The 21738-nt window shown below is 43.7% G+C and overlaps 1 protein-coding gene and 1 pseudogene across 1 annotated transcript; one reads left to right on the top strand and one right to left on the bottom strand.

The window, feature by feature from the left end:
* Positions 1 to 1750: 1750 nt before the first annotated feature.
* Positions 1751 to 15926, bottom strand: LOC139205748 (cyclic AMP-responsive element-binding protein 3-like protein 4). The gene is made up of 10 exons (XM_070836045.1): positions 15718 to 15926; positions 13044 to 13190; positions 12682 to 12946; positions 12101 to 12222; positions 11904 to 11993; positions 10346 to 10452; positions 10152 to 10220; positions 7619 to 7703; positions 4587 to 4680; positions 1751 to 3919 (listed from the first exon to the last, which is right to left on the bottom strand). The coding sequence occupies exons 2-10, from the start codon at positions 13185 to 13187 to the stop codon at positions 3591 to 3593; spliced, it is 1305 nt and encodes a 434-aa protein (XP_070692146.1). The 5' UTR covers positions 13188 to 13190; positions 15718 to 15926; the 3' UTR covers positions 1751 to 3590.
* Positions 15927 to 17961: 2035 nt separating this feature from the next.
* LOC139205756 (tripartite motif-containing protein 16-like) lies at positions 17962 to 21738 on the top strand (annotated as a pseudogene).

Genomic DNA, 21738 nt, shown 5'->3' with positions numbered 1-21738 from the left:
CTTGTGTCTGTTTCTTGTATTTTTGTCTCATTGTGGTCGTCTTGTGTCTGTTTCTTGTATTTTTTGTCTCTTTGTGGTCGTCTTGTGTCTGTTTTTTGTATTTTTGTCTCATTGTGGTCGTCTTGTGTCTGTTTCTTGTATTTTTGTCTCATTGTGGTCGTCTTGTGTCTGTTTCTTGTATTTTTTGTCTCTTTGTGGTCGTCTTGTGTCTGTTTTTTGTATTTTTTGTCTCTTTGTGGTCGTCTTGTGTCTGTTTTTTGTATTTTTTGTCTCTTTGTGGTCGTCTTGTGTCTGTTTCTTGTATTTTTTGTCTCTTTGTGGTCGTCTTGTGTCTCTTTGTGGTTCACTTTCCAGCGAGAAATGTTAACCTAAGAAATTAAGAAATCTTAATCGGTCCATGATACTGAGATTGGTGAGTGTTAAATGACAGTAAACTGAATAATGTTGACTCGTTCCAACCAGCGAAAACACAACGACTCTTAGTTTCAGGTGATTTTACACCACGTGTATTCCACCTTTTACGGATAGATCCCACTAAATCCCACAGACTGCTCCTTTAACGCCCATGCATCACATCAGGTCTGTGTTAATCTCTAATATGAAGAGCGGAGGAGGAGGAGGAGGAGGAGGAGGATGAAGAAGAGCTGCAGACTGGAAGGAGAGAAACCAAACAGGCGTAATAATAAAGGGACGATACTCACCCAGAGCTCATTAACAGTAAGCCCACCGGACTCCCACCACAGCTGCTAAATGTCACTTCTCAAAGACACAGAAACCTTCGTCATCATAATCATCATCATCATCATCATCATCACGGCCTCATCGTCACACAAATAATCAATAACAGAAGTTATTCTGTCCTGGTGATGGTTGAAGTCGTTTCCTGGTTGCAGCGGCTCAGGTGTGAAGACTCGCTGCTTTTCCTTTCAATGACATGAATGTTTGCTTGTTTGTTGGTTTTAAATAAAGGTTTTTAAGAGACGAGGTGTCAAACATCATAAAAATCAGTTTACAAAGTCAGGCCTTTTCTGACTCCGTGTTTTTATTCATCACATATCGAGTCCTGTTGTATTAACTCTCATTAACAGAAGAACTTTAACACTTTCATTTCACCATTGCAACATTTGAAAGAAACATAATCCGTTTAATTTAACTAATTAAATCTACCGGCTTTATGTGGAGGACTTTTTGTGTGTCTCACACGTGCACCACTATTAATTCTGCAGCTTTAACGCCTGCGATCACTCTTAACCTTTCTGTGCACTTCTATTTTAAAGTGGAATGTTTCTGTCTGTTGCTACCTGCTTACATCTAGTGTTTTCATAAACGTCATGACAAATAGAATAAAATTATCGTTAAATTTGGACTGTTGGTTGGACACAACTGATGCACAACCAGCCGTTATATCGCTCTCTGCAGACACACCAGACTCCATTCAAAAAAACAGGGATTTTAGCATCAGTTAGTGTGTTTGTGTTGTTGTGTGATTTTGGTGATTCATGGGGTTCATTTGTTCTACGAGGCGTCAGTGAAGTTTGTGTTTGACCCCCATTTAAATCCTTACCCCCCCCCCCCCCCCCCCCCGAAGATTTAAATGTTTATTTTAAGCAGGAGTGACTGTAACTAACTTACCAGTAATGATAACTTGACCTTGACACCGATTCATCAAAGATACTTTTTTCCAAGACAAACTAACTAACAGATTTTCCCTAATTATATTATATTATAACACTGTACATGGTGATAGTGAAGCTGTCTCCATAAATGATAAATAAATCAGACACCGCCTCCATTGATTGTTCCCTTTTAATAAATTAATGATGAAAAATGAAGCCTGTGGATAAATGACGGCGTCTCACACAAACATAACACAGCAGTTAGAAAGAGAGGTGTCATTCCACTGCATTGTTAGGAATAATAATAATAATAATAATAATAAAGTTTTAGGTTTGGGCCAACGGTTGAACACAGAGTTACAACAAACTTTCATCCTGTTATTCCAGTGGATCTAAATAAATAAATTCAACCCACTGCGTGAAGCAGACAACGATTTGTAATTCATTCAGAAGGATTTCTGACTTTTGTTAGAAATTTAAAAAACAACTCCCTCTAACAGAGAAAACTGAAGGAAAGAGCCAACATTTTTTTTTTTTTCAAAAAAGCCACAGCATAATTTCACATAAGTAGAACCTCCTAAATTAATGTAGAAAAACAAGTTTAGCCAACCTTCTCTTTATAACAATTCAACTAACAAAGTTACACTACTTTGTTTATGATTTACTTTTAGATTCTTGAATTAGAAAAGATTAGCATGATGCTGAGTGCACACTGTTCCTGAAGGGTAATTTTTAACCCCATGATCCTCTCTGTCTACATCCTGGTGTTTTAAATGACTGGTAGGTAGTAAAAGTGTTGGAACTGGTCCAGTAGATCACCTCAGCCAGCAGACACCAAACGGGCTGCAATGGCTGCAACGTGATCCTTTGGGACAACTGCACCTGATCACAGTAGGTCCACTAAAAGAGCTTGTTTGATCCACTGACAGGCTCAGAGTGTTATTCTAAGTGTGTGACAGCATCATGGAAAGGATCCCTACAGAGAGAGACCTGGAAGATCCTTTTGGTTTAACCACAAACAGCACACACACCAGACTACATTCACTAAAACACTGATTTTAGAGAACAGGACACAGGAGCTGCTGCTCTGCTGCTGCCTCCATCAATTTATTCGTTCATGTTATTATGTGACTTTCATGTATTAAGGGATTAGTTAATGTCCAAATTATATTTCTAAATATATACCACAGTAAAAAGTCACAGCAACTACACCAGCAGCTCCTGTGTCCTGTAAGGTAAAATCCCTGTTTTAGTGAATGTAGTCTGGTGTGTGTGCTGTTTGTGGTTAAACCAAAAGGATCTTCCAGGTCTCTCTCTGTAGGGATCCTTTCCATGATGCTGTCACACACTTTTAGTACCTTCCAGTCATTTAGACACCAGAATATGTAAAGAAATGTTTAAGGTTTATAAATACCGATTTATGCTTTAACCTTACGGTGTGAAAAAGGCCACAGAGGCTGAGAAGCAGAAGTAAGGTCAGAGGTCAGCTGGTAAACACGGCGTATTTATGTATTTATGTTACACCAGAGCGAAATGTCCCTTTAATAGTAAAAAATTAACTGATCATCATGGAAATAAAAGCTGCATCCAGCCCAGTTTAGTCAAACTCACGCTTTAGTTAGCCGCCTAGTTGCTCTTCTGTAAAACTTGAATGTTTTTCTGAAAGTGAAATGAATGGTTGAGCACTCCGTTGCTTTCCCACCACGAGTTCACCAAGTGAATATGAGGTGAGTTAGCATAGCTTAGCACAAAGACTGGAAACAGGGGGAAACTGTTAGCCTGGCCAGGAAATAGTTCCTAAAATGTCAAACTGTTCCTTTACCTGAAGACTGAGCTTTGGGAGGCGGCCATGTTTTATGATCTCATCAGCAAATGTTAAAACCACCACCGATCGATTAGTTCCCGATACTGATCAGCAGCCATCATCCAGAGCGAAGAGTCGACTCCATCGATCACTAAAAATCGATCGACCGTCTACATCTCATCAGCATGTGCAGGTTTGGCGGGATCGCGGCCGCCTTTCTCCGCCGCCAGGTTCAGACCCGGCGCCAGCGCCTCGGCCTGCCCAGCAACAGGAGCTGAGCTGTTCCCCGATTGGCTCCCCTCTTGGGCCGGCCCCGTGACGCCGTTGTTTTCGGGGTTCTCCATTGGTTCCTGCAGGAAGGCGGCGCCATCCGGAGGTCCCGGCTGGCTGAGCTCAGACGGCGGTGACGAGGGGTCAGACCGGACGGCCGGAGCGTCGGCGTCGTCTGCTGTTGGCTGGGAGGAGGAGGAGGGGTCCGTCAGGATGTTTCTGGAAATAACTGGAATAATAGAAGGATATTTTATTTCCATTTTCCATCTGTTGTACCAAACGTACCACAAAATATTAAATACGTTCCTTATAAGTGATTTGCCACCTGCCAATGAGGTGGATTTGGCATTATTGGCTCCTTCGTGACGTTTCCAGAGACGTGGAAGTAAATTTTTTCGGTGGATGGTGAGCTAACGCACCGCTTCTCCTCAAATAAAAACAACTCTCAATCAAAGATGGATCCATTGATCAATGAGTGCAGGATCTGTGATTCTCCCAGTATTTTTTTTCCCTCTTATTTGCAAAGATTAATAAAAAAAACAAAAACATTTTGTCTTATTTAAAACAACAAACACAGGCAACATAAAGAAACTAGTGCTGTCAGAATTAAAGCACTGGTTTAGTAATTAATCTAAACCAGGTGTAAATTCAAAATCAAATTGTGGATTTGGGGAATCAAACCCTGATTATCATGTCATTTTCCTGTTATATCATATTTTTCTGGGGTTTTTTTTTTAAACCTTGACATCCCTAATCTTCCATACAGGCTTCAGTACAAAAGGTTGCAGTTTTATTTGCTTGTTTTTCCTGGTTTTGTTCTCCAGTGAAATCAGTGATGTTTTATAACGCTACAGACTCCAGATGAGCTTCAGTGGGTTAAACACAGTTTAACTGACCTCCGGTGGGTCTGTAGTCGTCGTCTGCAGACAAGTGGCGGCTGAACGGACTGAAACTCGGCATGATGATCAGACCCAGAGAGACGAGGATGATCTGAGGACGCACAGGGACACTTTATCAGTCGGCTTCTACGAAATCATCCAACAGCCTTTTTACTCTTTTTATCTGTTTAGTCTTTTTACGTTGCATCTCATCATATTTATTTTATAATACAGTTGTGCAGCGTGCAAAGATAAACTTTGACAGAACAGAGCTTTCAGTCAAAAGACTAAACCGCCTCCACATCCTGTCTCCTCATCATGGGACCTTATCTCAGAAAAAATCTGTACACTCTTCACAAATAAAGTTTAGATCTGTTTGAATGGTTCCCTGAAGCTCACACGTGATGTTTGTCCGTTTAAAGATGATGTTAAAGTCAGTAAAGTCTCAGTTTGTGGTGAAGACGGTAAAGAACCATTTAGTGTGCTGTCAAACCGCTCAGTGAGCTTCATCCTCCGGTTTCCTGCTAGCTAGCGAGCTAACGCTGCTACGTCCCCGTGCTAACGTCCCTCATGTTCTCTGAGCTGCTGTGTGTGATCCCAGACTCCTGGTCCCCTGAGGAAGGATCAGACCCTCTACCTGCTCACAGCTAACACACACACAGAGCAGCTTTAGCGCCGCCGGCTAGCTGGACGCCACTTATGCAACTTTTAGCTTTGTCTTTCTAATTCTACTTCCTAGACTTACAAAATGATTTTTAAATGGAATGTTAAAGGAATGTCCTCACAAACCTCACAGACCACCTTTTGTACAGTGGAGATCGAAAGTTTGGGCACCCCAGGTAAAAATTTGTATTAATGTGCATAAAGAAGCCAAGGAAAGATGGAAAAATCTCCAAAAGGCATCAAATTACAGATGAGACATTCTTATAATATGTCAAAAAAAGTTAGATTTTATTTCCATCATTTACACTGTCAAAATAACAGAAAACAAAATAATGGCGTCTGCAAAAGTTTGGGCACCCTGCAGAGTTAATACCTTGTACTGCCCCCTTTGGCAAGTATCACAGCTTGTAAACGCTTTTTGTAGCCAGCCAAGAGTCTTTCAATCCTTGTTTGAGGTATCTTCGCCCATTCTTCCTTACAAAAGTCTTCAAGTTCTTTGAGATTTCTGGGCTGTCTGGCATGCACTGCTCTTTTAAGGTCTATCCATAGATTTTCAATTATGTTGAGGTCAGGAGATTGTGAAGGCCGTGGCAAAACCTTCAGTTTACGCCTCTTGATGTAATCCACCGTGGATTTTGAGGTGTGTTTAGGATCATTATCCATTTGTAGAAGCCATCCTCTCTTTAACTTCAGCTTTTTCACAGATGGCATCAAGTTAGCGTCCAAAATTTGCTGAAATTTGATTGAATCCATTTGTCCTTCTACTCGTGAAATGTTCCCTGTGCCACTGGCTGCAATACAACCCCAAAGCATGATTGATCCACCCCCATGCTTAACAGTTGGACAGAGGTTCTTTTCATTGAATTCTGTGCCCTTTCTTCTCCAAACGTACCTTTGCTCATTCCGGCCAAAAAGTTCTATTTTAACCTCATCGGTCCACAGAACTTGTTTCCAAAATGCATCAGGCTCGTCTATATGTTCATTTGCAAACTTCAAACGCTGATTTTTGTGGTGAGGACGTAGAAGAGGCTTTCTTCTGATGACTCTTCCATGAAGTACAATATTTGTACAAGTATCTCTTTATAGTGGAATAGTGTACCACAACTCCAGCGTCTGCCAGATCTTTCTGGAGGGATCGTGCAATCAAACGTGGATTTTGACTTGCTGTTCTCACAATCCTGCGAGCTGTTCTGTCTGATATTTTTCTTGGTCTTCCAGATCTTGCTTTAATTTCCACTGTTCCTGATGACTGCCATTTCTTAATTACATTCCGAACAGAGGATATTGGCATCTGAAAACGCTTTGCTATCTTCTTATAGCCTTCTCCTGCTTTGTGAGCGTCAACTATTTTCAGTTTCAGTGTTCTAGACAACTGCTTAGAAGAACTCATGGTGCTGATTGTTGGGGCAAGGTCAGATGAGTCTGGGCATTTAGCACCTTTGAGACTGACATCACCTGGTCTTTCCAGACGATGATTGTGAACAATCCATGACACTGTCAGGTCTCAGCTTTCCAAAGGGGGCAGTACAAGGTATTAACTCTGCAGGGTGCCCAAACTTTTGCAGACGCCATTATTTTGTTTTCTGTTATTTTGACAGTGTAAATGATGGAAATAAAATCTAACTTTTTTTGACATATTATAAGACTGACTCATCTGTAATTTGATGCCTTTTGGAGATTTTTCCATCTTTCCTTGGCTTCTTTATGCACATTAATACAAATTTTTACCTGGGGTGCCCAAACTTTCGATCTCCACTGTAGCTGAGAGGACCAGGACAAATGTCCTCACAAAGAAGAAACACATAATGTCAGAGAAAAACACTGTGGCCCCCCAGAGGGTGCTCCCACTTATCGGCCCCTTCAACTAAATGATAGAAACACAGACTTTGTGTGGTTGTGAGGACACTTAACAACTAAATACCTAAACCTAACGCTCACTTTAAACTTAAAAGTCTGGCGCCATGAACACACACACACACACACACACACACACACACACACACACACACACACACACACACACACACACACACACACACACACACACACACACACACACACAGACACACACACTCACACACAGAGTCACACACACACACACACACACACACACACACACACACACAGAGTCACACACACACACACAGACACACACACTCACACACAGAGTCACACACACACACACACACACACACACACTCACAGAGTCACACACACACTCACACACACACACACACACACACACTCACAGTCACACACACACACACACACACACACACACACACAGACACACAGACACACACACACACACACACACACACACACACACACACACACACACACACACACACACACACACACACACACACACACACACAGTTTCCTACCAGTAAGCAGGTGCTGGTCTGGGCTCCTTTACTGACCGTCTGTTTAATCAGAGACTGAAGCTGCTGCAGCTGAGCCAGCAGAGACCTGAAGAGCAGGAACACATCATCACTTTCACCTGTAACCAGACCTCAGGGAGCTCACAGAGGACACGACAGGCTGCTTCTTCATCGCAGACAGAGACACCGTGACACTAATGGAGCTGAAATTCAAAGGACTAAATAAGAAGATCAGGCTTCAGGGCTGAAAAGAGGGCAGATTTTAAATGGATTTAAAGCAGAAAACCTGCAGAAGAAGCAGGTGGGAAACATCTGCATCCCTCTGGTGTGATGCTGCTGAAAGATCAGAGCTGGAGGACTGACGGCGGCTTAAATCAACCATTTTAGACCGACAGAGGGGGAGATTTAGAATGACGTTAGAGAAAGACGGCAGGATGGACAGAAGGAGAAAACAGAGCACGGAAAGAAGAAGAAGAAGAGGAGGAGGAAAACTGGAAGAATAAGAAGATGCCAGAAGAAGAAGACAGCAGCGCCCTCTGCTGGTCAATAACCATAAAAATAACCATCAAATGTGAAAATATAGTTTTACAAACACAGTTGCTGTCAGTTTAAAAGTAAAAGTAGTTTCTTCTTCTGGTGCCGTCATGTCTTGGAGGACCTTCTTCTTCTTCATGTCCCTAAAATGTGTCCAACCTCAGCTAGAAGGTTCCAGAAGTCAGTGAAGCAGAATGAGTGAGAAAAGACTTCAGACTGGAGAAACATGGAGAAAATCCAGGAATCAGACATGTTGTTCATCAGAGGAGACTAAAGAGAGACAGAGAACATGTTGATCCAGAACAACAGGAACACTATAGACCTCCACTACACACTAACACACTGACTAACTAGCACACACACTATAGACCTCCACTACACACTAACACACTGACTAACTAGCACACACACACTATAGACCTCCACTACACACTGACACACTGACTAACTAGCACACACACACACACTATAGACCTCCACTACACACTAACACACTGACTAACTAGCACACACACACACTATAGACCTCCACTACACACTGACACACTGACTAACTAGCACACACACACTATAGACCTCCACTACACACTAACACACTGACTAACTAGCACACACACACTATAGACCTCCACTACACACTGACACACTGACTAACTAGCACACACACACACACTATAGACCTCCACTACACACTAACACACTGACTAACTAGCACACACACACACTATAGACCTCCACTACACACTGACACACTGACTAACTAGCACACACACACTATAGACCTCCACTACACACTAACACACTGACTAACTAGCACACACACACACTATAGACCTCCACTACACACTGACACACTGACTAACTAGCACACACACACACTATAGACCTCCACTACACACTGACACACTGACTAACTAGCACACACACACTATAGACCTCCACTACACACTGACACACTGACTAACTAACACACACACACTATAGACCTCCACTACACACTGACACACTGACTAACTAGCACACACACACTATAGACCTCCACTACACACTAACACACTGACTAACTAGCACACACACACACTATAGACCTCCACTACACACTAACACACTGACTAACTAGCACACACACTATAGACCTCCACTACACACTAACACACTGACTAACTAGCACACACACACTATAGACCTCCACTACACACTAACACACTGACTAACTAGCACACACACACACTATAGACCTCCACTACACACTGACACACTGACTAACTAGCACACACACACTATAGACCTCCACTACACACTAACACACTGACTAACTAACACACACACACTATAGACCTCCACTACACACTGACACACTGACTAACTAACACACACACACTATAGACCTCCACTACACACTGACACACTGACTAACTAACACACACACACACTATAGACCTCCACTACACACTGACACACTGACTAACACACACACACTATAGACCTCCACTACACACTGACACACTGACTAACTAGCACACACACACTATAGACCTCCACTACACACTGACACACTGACTAACTAACACACACACACTATAGACCTCCACTACACACTGACACACTGACTAACTAACACACACACACTATAGACCTCCACTACACACTGACACACTGACTAACTAACACACACACACTATAGACCTCCACTACACACTGACACACTGACTAACTAACACACACACACTATAGACCTCCACTACACACTGACACACTGACTAACTAACACACACACACTATAGACCTCCACTACACACTAACACACTGACTAACTAACACACACACACTATAGACCTCCACTACACACTAACACACTGACTAACTAACACACACACACACCATAGACCTCCACTACACACTGACTAACTAGTTATTTAACCCCTTGGTGACCAGCTGGCTGATATGGTTGGTACCGGGGGGGGGGGGGGGGTTGAATAATCAATAATAAACCTGGTCGTACATGTTGTGCTTCTCCAGCTGCTCCACCGTCCTCTGCAGCTCCTTGTTCTGTGTCGAGCAGGCTGCTGCCCTGTTAACACAACATTTAATTCACTGTCATAGAAAGTTTAAGAGAATGATTGACTGACAGACAGACAGACAGACAGACAGACAGACAGACAGACAGACAGACAGACAGACAGACAGGTGTCCTACCTGCTCTCCAGCCCGTCGATGTACTCCTTCCTCCTCCGCCGGCTGTCCTGAGCCGACTGCTTGTTGCGGATTTTTCTCCGAACTTTCTTCAGGATTCGTTCTTCGGCCTGGAAAATAAAGATTCGTTCAAAACCGACTGCTTTAAGGGCAGATTATGGTGTTTGTCGCCACAGTACGTTGTTTCTGATTGGCCGGTGGGAAGTTGCTCAAATCTAGCGAGCCAATCACAGGGCAGAGGTGGGATTTACGTAGCCAACGTGGAAGCCATCTTGGTTTCAGAACCAGAAGTGACTTTCATCCCACGAAGCATCTGATTGGTCGGTGAGCAGGTAGCCCCGCCCCCCTCTTCCTGGTGTATCCTCCTCTAAATGGACCATCACTGACTACATGAACGTCCTGCTGTGCTGAAGAAGACTGTAAACTAGAGACTGAGAGCAGAAACTGTTCACTGAGCTGATAAATCAGGAGAGAAGTCTCCTCATTTCCTCATTGACTTCCATCCAATCAGACTTCAGTGGAGTCGCCCCCTGCTGGACACTAGAGAGGAAGCAGCTTTAAGGCTTCACTGTTCAGACCAGGAAGCTGCGTCCACTTCTTCATACCGACTGAGCTAAATGGTCCATCTAGAGCAGGGGGGTCAAACTCAATCAAAGAAAGGGCCAAAATTTAAAACCCGGTCTAAGTCACGGGCCAAACGGGCTCAACATTTAGTGAAGACTCTAATAGTGACTCTTTTATTATAGTATATAATATAATAATTATGTGTATATATATATATATATATATATATATATATATATATATATATATATATATATATATATATATATATATATATATATATATATTATCCAGAAATATGAATGTAAACAGCCAAACTTCAACAACTTTTCCTCAATAAAATAAATAGAATTTTAAATTATTTTTTTATTTTTTGTACTATCCTGATGTTTTGTCTCATAGTGTCGTCTTATATTTCTTTAATTATTTAATTAAGTCCACTTTTCGTTTAGCCATTTATTTTGGGGGGGCTATCTTAATGGCGCGTTTCCACTAGTACCTACTCAGCTCTACTCGGCGTAGGTACTAGTGGAAACGCGCCATAAGTGTCGCTATAAAGGCGCTGATCGGTGCATTAATCCGCTGATCGGTGTGTCATTATACCTGCGGGAGGAGGGGCTGCTGCACGGGTCCTGACGGGCCTTGAGTTTAACATATGTGATTTAGAGGAAGATACACCAGGAAGTGAGGAGGCTTTAGGGCGGGGCTTCCTGCTCACTAACCAATCAGATGCTTCGTGGGTTAACATCACTTCTTGGCTACGTCCACTTCCTTTATACAGTCTGTGCTCAAAATACTTGCACGTATGTTGTAAATATGTCATTATGCAGCCATGGCAACGTATTTATGTCATTTTAGTGAATACGTTTGTTCTTTGTTTATGTGCTTTATTTTCCTTTTCTGTTCTCCGACCCACATCTGAAGGATTTTTCTGTAAGGAAATCAGTGACTCAGGTGTTGAAGTCGTGTCGTATGAGCAGGTTAGTCTCGGCCTGACCTTGGTGAGCGGGAGGTTGTTGGGCAGAGAAACTCCTTCCTGGGTCAACAGCTTCTGCTCCTCCTCGGTCAGCTGGAGGTCCGGGTACAGCTGCAACAGCAGAAGAAGAGTCAGTCCTCCAGGCCAAAAACTCAGGAACAGGAGCAGGAGCAAGAACACACACACAAAAAAAAAAAAAAACACCAAAGCAGCCTCACCAGGTCACCGTCCGGGCTGGGGGGGTCGACGGCCAAGCTGCCATCGAGGCGAGCCGCGGAGAGCACGGGCAGCTCGTTGACTATACACGAGTCTGAAAACAACACCTGAGAGCTCCACTCATCTGCACAGGACAGGAAATGGAGGTAGACAGATGAGGCCTGCAATCATTGCAAAGCCACCAGACTCCATTGACAGAAACAGTCATTTTACCTCACAGAGCACAGGGGTTTGCTGGTCTGCCGCCGCTTCAATCAGCCAACTAGCACCTTACTTTGGGTCTGAATTCACCCTTTAAAACGTCAAACTCACACAATAACACAATCAAATTAATAGATCATGGCAGCAGTGGACCAGCAATTACTGTGTTCCTTGAGGTATAATTACTATTTTTGTCAATGGAGTCTGGCAGCTTTACACAGAGCGGTTTTGTTGGATTACAGATCTGAGCTTTAAAAGTCATGTGATAAATGTGATGTTTTTTCTACAAAATCAATAAAGTTGAGAATATCAATCGGTGGACACAGGTGGATTTAAATGTTCACGCTTTAATTCAAACCGTCACAAACACACTTGTCCTCACCGAGCTCGATGGAGATGGCGTTCTCTTGTCCAGGTTCCGTCTTAACGGCGCCCAGGCTGCCGATGTCATAAACCACCTGGTAGACGGCCGCCGGGGCCAGCGGGGTGGTCACCATGGTCACCGTGGCGACGGGAGTCTCGACCACGGGATCCTCGGAAATGCCGCTGTCGCTCTCAGACGAGGAGTCCGCTGGTGGCCCGCTGGGAAACACCTCATTTGGGTCAACGCCGTGAAGGACGTCCTCCGATTCGCTGTCATTCTGCGTCTGTGACACAGTCAGAGGGTCAGCTGATTCAACAGACTGCGTCAGGTGACCCTCACCTGTACCATCCACTACACACATGCTGGGAGCGCACACTCACACGGTCGGGCTCCACCGGCCAGTCCTGCAGGGGTTTCTCTGAGCCGCCGAAGACGAGGTCGGAGCAGGCGAAAGGAGCGTCGAGCTGCCAGCTGTCTGCCGCCCCGACGCTGCCAAGAAACAGCTCGCCACTCTCTGCATCCATGAGCTGAACACAACCAGAGACACTGATCACCAGAGCAGTAACGAAGTACATTTACTCAAGTGTGTGTGACAGCATCATGGAAAGGATCCCTACAGAGAGAGACCTGGAAGATCCTTTTGGTTTAACCACAAACAGCCGTTATATCGCTCTCTGCACACACACCAGACTACATTCACTAAAACAGGGATTTTAGGGAACAGGACACAGGAGCTGCTGGTCTAGTTGCAATGACTTTGGTATTTTAACTCTTAAGTTTGGATTCAAACTAACCCTTTAAAAACCCTTTAAAGTCACACAATAACACAAACACACTGTCTGATGGAGGCAGCAGCAGAGCAGCAGCTCCTGTGTCCTGTTCTCTAAAATCCCTGTTTTAGTGAATGTAGTCTGGTGTGTGTGCTGTTTGTGGTTAAACCAAAAGGATCTTCCAGGTCTCTCTCTGTAGGGATCCTTTCCATGATGCTGTCACACAGTTTTAGTACCTTCCAGTCATTTAGACACCAGAATATGTAAATAAATGTATAACAATAATAATCAGAGCCTGTCACTAAATCCTACGCACTGGTCCTTCAAGTAAGTTTTCCTGGTTGCAGTTTCTCACACATGAAAATTTGTTTTCCTTGAATCATTTGAATTTGTTTTTAATGAAACTGACACTTCTGGACTGTTGGTTGGACACAATAAGCATTATTTTCATTTCATTTTTACAAACCAAAGCGTCAATGGATTCATCAGCTGCATGTGTGACACGTGAGAGAGTAGAAAGTAAACACAAGAACTGAACACAGAGTCTGTCTGGAGATCACGACAAACTGTGGTGATGCAACGCTGAGGAGGATATCCTGGTTGGTGCGCGCACACACACACACACACACACACACACACTCACACACACACTCACACACACTCACACACACTCACACACACTCACACACACTCACACACACACACACACACACACACACACACACACACACACACACTACCTGTCTGACTGAATAGAAACCTGATAAGCTGCTGAACGTGTTTCCAGTTTTCCCTCCTCGCCTTATTTCTTGGCTCACACAGACACAAGGAAGTTAAAGTTACATTTTTCAATCACTTTGGTCAAATTAGACCTAAAAACGCCCCTAAAACCAAACTTTAGAGGTGAAACACGACACTGCCGTCCCTCTCTCCCTCTCTTCCTCTCTCCCTCTGCTTCATAACAATGAACCATGAAAAGTAACACAAATCCTGATAATATGATTCCTGTCTTCACTTGCTGGACTCCATTACAACGTTAGAAAGATTTTGCAGAGACAACCAGCAAAAGATTGATATGTACATGTACGATATTAACGCACTAGAGATGTAGCATCAGTGTATATATTGGTAACAGTAGCAGTAAATATATTTAAGCTCATTTAGAAACATCGCAGAGTTTGTTCACACACTTTTTACCCTGTAAACTGTCCTGTAAGAGAACTATAGTATATTGTAGGACTCACAGTAAGAGGCACATTAATTTATTAAAGGATAACATCTGTATTTCTAAACCTGGTACATACCCTGGTGTGTGAGTGACTGGTAGGTAGTAAGAGTGTTGGAACTGGTCCAGTAGATCACCTCAGCCAGCAGCCACCAAACGGGCTGCAATGGCTGCAACATGATCCTTTGGGACAACTGCACCTGATCACAGTAGGTCCACTAAAAGAGCTTGTTTGATCCACTGACAGGCTCAGAGTGTTATTCTAAGTGTGTGACAGCATCATGGAAAGGATCCCTACAGAGAGAGACCTGGAAGATCCTTTTGGTTTAACCACAAACAGCACACACACCAGACTACATTCACTAAAACAGGGATTTTAGAGAGCAGGACACCATGGACTTAGTGGTGTTGTTCGTGTGAATCTGGCATGTTAACACATTACTTTGTACATGAACTAACCCTTTGAAACACCAAAGTCACACAATTGCACAAACAAACCAACAGATCAAGGCAGCGGTAGACCAGCAAGTCCCCTGTGCTGAGAGGTAAAATGACTATTTTCATCAATGGAGTCTGGTGATTTGGGGGAAGCAACATAACAGCTTCAGTTTCTGGCCGACAACATTATGGAAAGAATCCCTACAGAAATGGACCTGCAAGATCCTTTTAGTTACTTTACATTAAAAAAACAAAAACAAACATACAATGTGGATTTGTGTGGTGACCCTTTGGAGGGGGCCGACCCACAGCTTGGGAACCACTGGACTGCAGTTATATTGAATGCAGTAATAACAGTAATGAATACTTTTGCATTAATGCACTGATAGTTATTTGGTATTTGTTCTTCCACCACTGTAACTTCCTTATTGCACCTTTTTATTGTTTAGGGTTTTTTTTACATTCACAAACTTTCCAGGATTCTCCAGGATTCTCCAGGCCCACGTGAGGCCTGTGATTGGCTGTTTCTGGTGTGTTAATCAATGAGCTGTTAGGGTCGGGCCTGATCCTGGTTCAGCCGGATCAACAGGCGCAGCTGCAGCATTTAATGTTAATACTCACTGTGCACAGACAGGCTCTTCCTCCTCTTCCTCCTCCTCTTCTTCTTCTTCTTCTTCTTCCACCAGCCGGTTCAGACCCTCCGGCTCTTCATCACAGTGCGGCCCCGCCGCTGCTGCGGGACGTCCGGACACACAAACAGCAACGACCCGCTGCTTTCTTCTGGTTCTCCGTAAATAAAAAGTCCAGCTGGCAGCTCATGTCCGGCTTCCTCCTCCTCCTCCTCCTCTTCTTCTTCTTCTCCTCCTGTCGTTCGCGTCTTCGCTTCTTCTTCTACGGATTTTGTCACAGGCGTTCACAGCGCCACCTGCTGTGCTGGAGAAGAGCTGTGGCTTTATGGGTAATGTATTTCCAGGTTATCATGATGTGAAATGGTACGAAATTACTAAAAATGTAAAGTAATCCGAATACTTTAGGATTCAGACATTGAATATATCACACTTTATACTGAAAAAAAGGACGCCGGCACATATTGGCTGAATACCGGTGTCCCCCAATAATTCAAAACTTGTCATTTCTCCTTAAACATCTCAAAACTCTGTCGGTGCTGATAAGAATTTACAGTTAGTCAATTAAATTGGCACAAACTACAGTTTACTGCAACATGTGGGATGTGGTTTCTTTTAAATTAGCAGTTTAAATGTACATTTTTAATTAACAATATTAATATTAAGACGTAATCAAAGATCCAACCAACCCTGGACCCTGATTAGCTAAAACTGAATTAAAAACTAAAATAAGGCGTAAAAAAAAAACTCTTACTCAACTGAATTAAGAATAAAAACTATTATACTAAAATATTAGAACTTCTTAAATTAATAAACTAAAGCAAACACAGAAACTAATAAAAACTAAAACAAACAAATTCACTCCGGAAACTAACTGAAACTCAACTGAACTAAAACCTGGTAGATAGAAACATTTATCTAAAGCTCAGTAATCAATATGTTAAACAATACATCAATATGTTATTATTATTCTGACCAAACTCCAGCATTCATGCTAAGCTGCACATTGTGGGCTTTGTTGGCTTTATGTGTTAAATGAGACCATTTTGTGTCTGTGCAGCATTAACATGTCTTCAATTATATATATATTTTATTTTTAATTAAGTTTGTTTCACATTTTCACATTTCAGCCTGAAAAAAAGAGCCGTCTCCAATCTGAAGGATGAAATCCTAAATAAAAGCTGTTTAGCTGAAATTCCTTTGTGAATTTAAAACAACTTCAGTTTTTTATGATTTGGATGAATGTTTGTTATCATTATTAGTATTTAGCGGACAGTTAAAAGAGTGTTACATAGTTTTTATCCTCAAGCCATCACCAAACTAAATAATGCACTAAAAACATAAGACCTTGTGCAATAATTTGAGTGGAATATAATTTATTCTTTGGCATTTGTTGTTTTTGTATCTTTGTACTTTTATGGGTTTTGTTTCACTTTTTGTGCTTTGAATTTTATTATATCTATTTACAATGACACTAAAAGGAATCTAATCTAATCTAATTTAAGTCACGGTCAAGTGCAGACAAACTAAACTAATCTGCATGTCTTGGCTCTGTGGGAAGACACTGGAATCGACATGTTAGTGTTTTTGTTAAACCAGAAATAGCAGTTATGTTTCTTGGTTCAACCCACCAGACTCTGTTAACAAAAGCAGTCATTTTAGCCTGCAGAACATGGGAGTCGCTGGTCTCCCACTGCCTCCTTCAGTGAGTTTGTTTGTGTTATTGTGTGACTGAGATGTTTTAAAAGGTTAGTTTGGATTCAAACTAACATGTTAAGACACAATAAGACACAGAAACTAGACCAGTAGCTCCTGTGTGCTATTCTCTAAAATCCCTATTTTTGTGAATGTAGTCTGGTGTGTGTGCAGAGAGCGATACAACGGCTGTTATAACTCTTATTGCTGAAGAGGGCAGAGTTTTACTGTCATGTTTGTCAGTTATTGCTGCTGCAACATGAAGCAGAGCAGAATATGAGGAAGAGTTTGAGAAATATGGAGCCTGAGGAGGCAGGAAGTCCTTTAAAACTAAAGACTGCAGTGTTTTCAAAGGGAAGCAGGTTTTCACTGGAGGAAGAGGAGCAGCGCTGTCAGTCTGAACTTTCCTCCCTCGTTCAGAGTCAGTCAGAGCTTGATAACTCCTCCCTCTTCCTCCTGCTCTCAGTCTGAAGATGGGTGGGACCAACAAGTTCAGATCAAACCGGTTTTCAGTGACGAGGAAATGAAACTCAGACAGTCGTTGAGTCTCTGAGAGGTGAAATGGCGCAGAAAGGAGACCAGCTGGACCGTGAAACCTTCTCCTGTTCGATCTGTCTGGATCCACTGAAGGATCCGGTGACGATTCCCTGTGGTCACAACTACTGCATGAGCTGTATTAGAGCCCACTGGGATGGAGAGGATGAGAAGAGGATGTACAGCTGCCCTCAGTGCAGGCAGACGTTCACACCGAGGCCTGTCCTGCTGAAAAACACCATGTTAGCAGCTTTAGTGGAGGAGCTGAAGAAGACGGGACTCCAGGCTGCTCCTGCTGATCACTGCTACGCTGGAGCTGAAGATGTGGCCTGTGATTTCTGCACTGGGAGGAAACTGAAAGCCCTCAAGTCCTGTCTGGTCTGTCTGGTGTCTTACTGTGAGCAACACCTGCAGCCTCACTATGAAGTGGCTGCATTAAAGAAACACAAGCTGGTGGAGCCGTCCAGGAAGCTCCAGGAGAACATCTGCTCTCGTCACGATGAGGTGATGAAGATGTTCTGCCGCACCGATCAGCAGAGTATCTGTTATCTCTGCTCTGTGGACCAACATAAAGGCCACGACACAGTGTCAGCTGCAGCAGAGAGGACTGAGAGGCAGACAGAGCTGGAGAGGAGTCGCCTGAACATCCAGCAGAGGATCCAGGACAGAGAGAAAGACCTGAAGGAGCTCCAGCAGGAGGTGGAGGACATCTGCAGCTCTGCCGATGAAGCAGTGGAGCACGGCGAGGAGACGTTCACCGAGCTGATCCGTCTGATGGAGAGAAGGAGCTCTGAGCTGAAGCGGCAGGTCAGATCCCAGCAGGAAGCCGAAGTGAGTCGAGTCAAAGAGCTTCAGGAGGAGCTGGAGCAGGAGATCAGTAAGACACCAGACAGACCAGACAGGACTTGAGGGCTTTCAGTTTCCTCCCAGTGCAGAAATCACAGGCCACATCTTCAGCTCCAGCGTAGCAGTGATCAGCAGGAGCAGCCTGGAGTCCCGTCTTCTTCAGCTGCTCCACTAAAGCTGCTAGAGGAGGGACGCTGAGCTGGAGGAGCTCTCACACACAGAGGATCACAGCCAGTTTGTCCACAGCTACAGATCACTGCCAGCTCTCAGAGAGGACACACACTCATCCAGCATCAACATCCGTCCTCTGAGACACTTTGAGGACGTGACGGCTGCTGTGTCAGAGCTCAGAGAGAAACTACAGGACGCTCTGAGGGACCACTGGACAAACATCTCACTGACTGTGACTCAGGTGGACGTTTTACTGCCTCAACCAGAGCCCACGACCAGAGCTGGATTCTTAAGATATGCTCAACAGATCACACTGGATCCAAACACAGCTCATAGAAATCTGTTATTGTCTGAGGAGAACAGAAAAGTAACATTAGTGAAACAACAACAGTCTTATTCTGATCATCCAGACAGATTCACTGTCTGGTCTCAGGTCCTGAGCAGAGAGAGTCTGACTGGACGTTGTTACTGGGAGGTGGAGATCAGAGGGAGGTGGTTTGATGTAGCCGTCACATACAAGAGCATCAGGAGAGACGGGGGATCAAATGACTGTGGACTTGGATTCAATGACAAATCTTGGTCGTTGGTTTGTTACACAAACAGTTATCAGTTTAATCACAACGATGTCCAAACTCCCGTCTCAGGTCCTTGGTCCTCCAGAGTGGGGGTGTACCTGGACCACAGAGCAGGTGTTCTGTCCTTCTACAGCGTCTCTGAGACCATGACTCTCCTCCACAGAGTCCAGACCTCCTTCACTCAGCCGCTACATGCTGGAGTCCTGATTTACAGTCCTGGAGTCTGGATTCACTATTATGGATCCTGTGCTGAGTTCATGAACCTCAGACAGTCAGAGGTGGTTTCAGGGACGCTGGGTTAGATTCTGTGATTTAATTCTTCAGCTCATTCTGACTTCCTGTTTGTTGCTGAGAGCCGACTGTTGTGGCCTTTCTTTACCTGAGATCACCTGTCAGTCAGACGTCGTGGGCGGGACTTTGACGTCTCCTCTGGCGGCCGACGATCAGCAACATGAACTATTGTCATGTTTTTCACTGTCACCTTATTGATCATTATTAGTCACAGTCCTGCTGTCAGCTCTACAGTTGATCTTATTATTATTATGGCTGTTGATTGGTGTGCACCCCCCCCCTCTGAGCCTGGGTCTGTTCCAGGGTTCTGCTGTTAGAGGGGAGATTCTGCTGTTAGAGGGGAGTTCCTCCTGTTAAAGGGAAGTTTCTCCTGTTAGAGGGGAGTTTTTGCTGTTAAAGGGGAGTTCCTCCTGTTAAAGGGGTGTTTCTCCTGTTAAAGGGGAGTTTCTCTGTTAAAGGGGTGTTTCTCCAGTTAAAGGGGAGTTTTTGCCATTAAAGGGGAGATTTTGCTATTAAAGGGGAGTTTCTGCTGTTAAAGGGGAGTTCCTCCTGTTAAAGGGGAGTTTCTGCTGTTAAAGGGGAGTTCTTCCTTTTAAAGGGAAGTTTTTGCTGTTAAAGGGGTGTTTCTGCTGTTAAAGGGGAGTTCCTCCTGTTAAAGGGGAGTTTTTGCATTTAAAGGGGAGTTTCTGCTGTTAAAGGGGAGTTTTTGCTGTTAAAAGGGAGTTTTTCCTGTTAAAGGGGAGTTCCTCCTGTTAAAGGGGAGTTTTTGCTGTTAAAGGGGAGTTTCTGCTGTTAAAGGGGAGTTCTTCCTGTTAAAGGGGAGTTCCTCCTGTTAAAGGGGAGTTTCTGCTGTTAAAGGGGAGTTCCTCCTGTTAAAGGGGAGTTTCTGCTGTTAAACGGGAGTTTCTACTGTTAAAGGGGAGTTCTTGCTGTTAAAGGGGAGTTCCTCCTGTTAAAGGGGAGTTTCTCCTGTTAAAGGGGAGTTTTTGCTGTTAAAGGGGAGTTTCTGCTGTTAAAGGGGAGTTTCTACTGTTATAAGGGAGTTTCTGCTGTCAAAGGGAGTTTCTGCTGTTACAGGGGAGTCTCAACTGTTAAAGGGGAGTTCATCCTGTTAAAGGGAAGTTCCTCCCGTTAAAGGGGAGTTTCTGCTGTTAAAGGGGAGTTTCTACTATTAAAGGGGAGTTTCTACTGTTAAAGGGGAGTTTCTGCTGTTAAAGGGGAGTTCTTCCTGTTAAAGGGGAGTTTCTACTGTCAAAGGGGAGTTTCTACTGTTATAAGGGAGTTTTTGCTGTTAAAGGGGAGTTTCTACTGTTAAAGGGGAGTTCCTCCTGTTAAAAGGGAGTTTCTGCTGTTAAAGGGGAGTTCTGCTGTTAAAGGGGAGTTTCTACTGTTAAAGGGGAGTTTCTGCTGTTAAAGGGGAGTTCTTCCTTTTAAAGGGGAGTTTCTACTTTTATAAGGGAGTTTCTGCTGTTAAAGGGGAGTGTTAACTGTTAAAGGGGAGTTCATCCTGTTAAAGGGAAGTTTCTGCTGTTAAAGGGGAGTTTCTGCTGTTAAAGGGGAGTTTCTACTGTTAAAGGGGAGTTTCTGCTGTCAAAGGGGAGTTTCTACTGTTAAAGGGGAGTTTCTGCTGTTAAAGGGGAGTTCTTCCTGTTAAAGGGGAGTTTCTGCTGTTAAAGGGGAGTTCTTCCTGTTAAAGGGGAGTTCTTCCTGTTAAAGGGGAGTTCCTCCTGTTAAAGGGGAGTTCCTCCTGTTAAAGGGGAGTTCTTCCTGCCACTGCTGCCTGATATAATATCTGATGTTTGCTGACGAGCTCAGAAACCCTCTGTGTTCTTAGTTTGCCATCACACTTCTACATCTTGTGCCTGCTCCTACCTTCACTTGTAAATAAAGTCCATTCGTCTGTC

Source organism: Pempheris klunzingeri, chromosome 8 (genome assembly GCF_042242105.1).
Source record: "Pempheris klunzingeri isolate RE-2024b chromosome 8, fPemKlu1.hap1, whole genome shotgun sequence".
NCBI classification, from domain to species: Eukaryota; Metazoa; Chordata; class Actinopteri; order Acropomatiformes; family Pempheridae; genus Pempheris; species Pempheris klunzingeri.
This window is presented reverse-complemented; position numbering and strand designations above follow the sequence as displayed.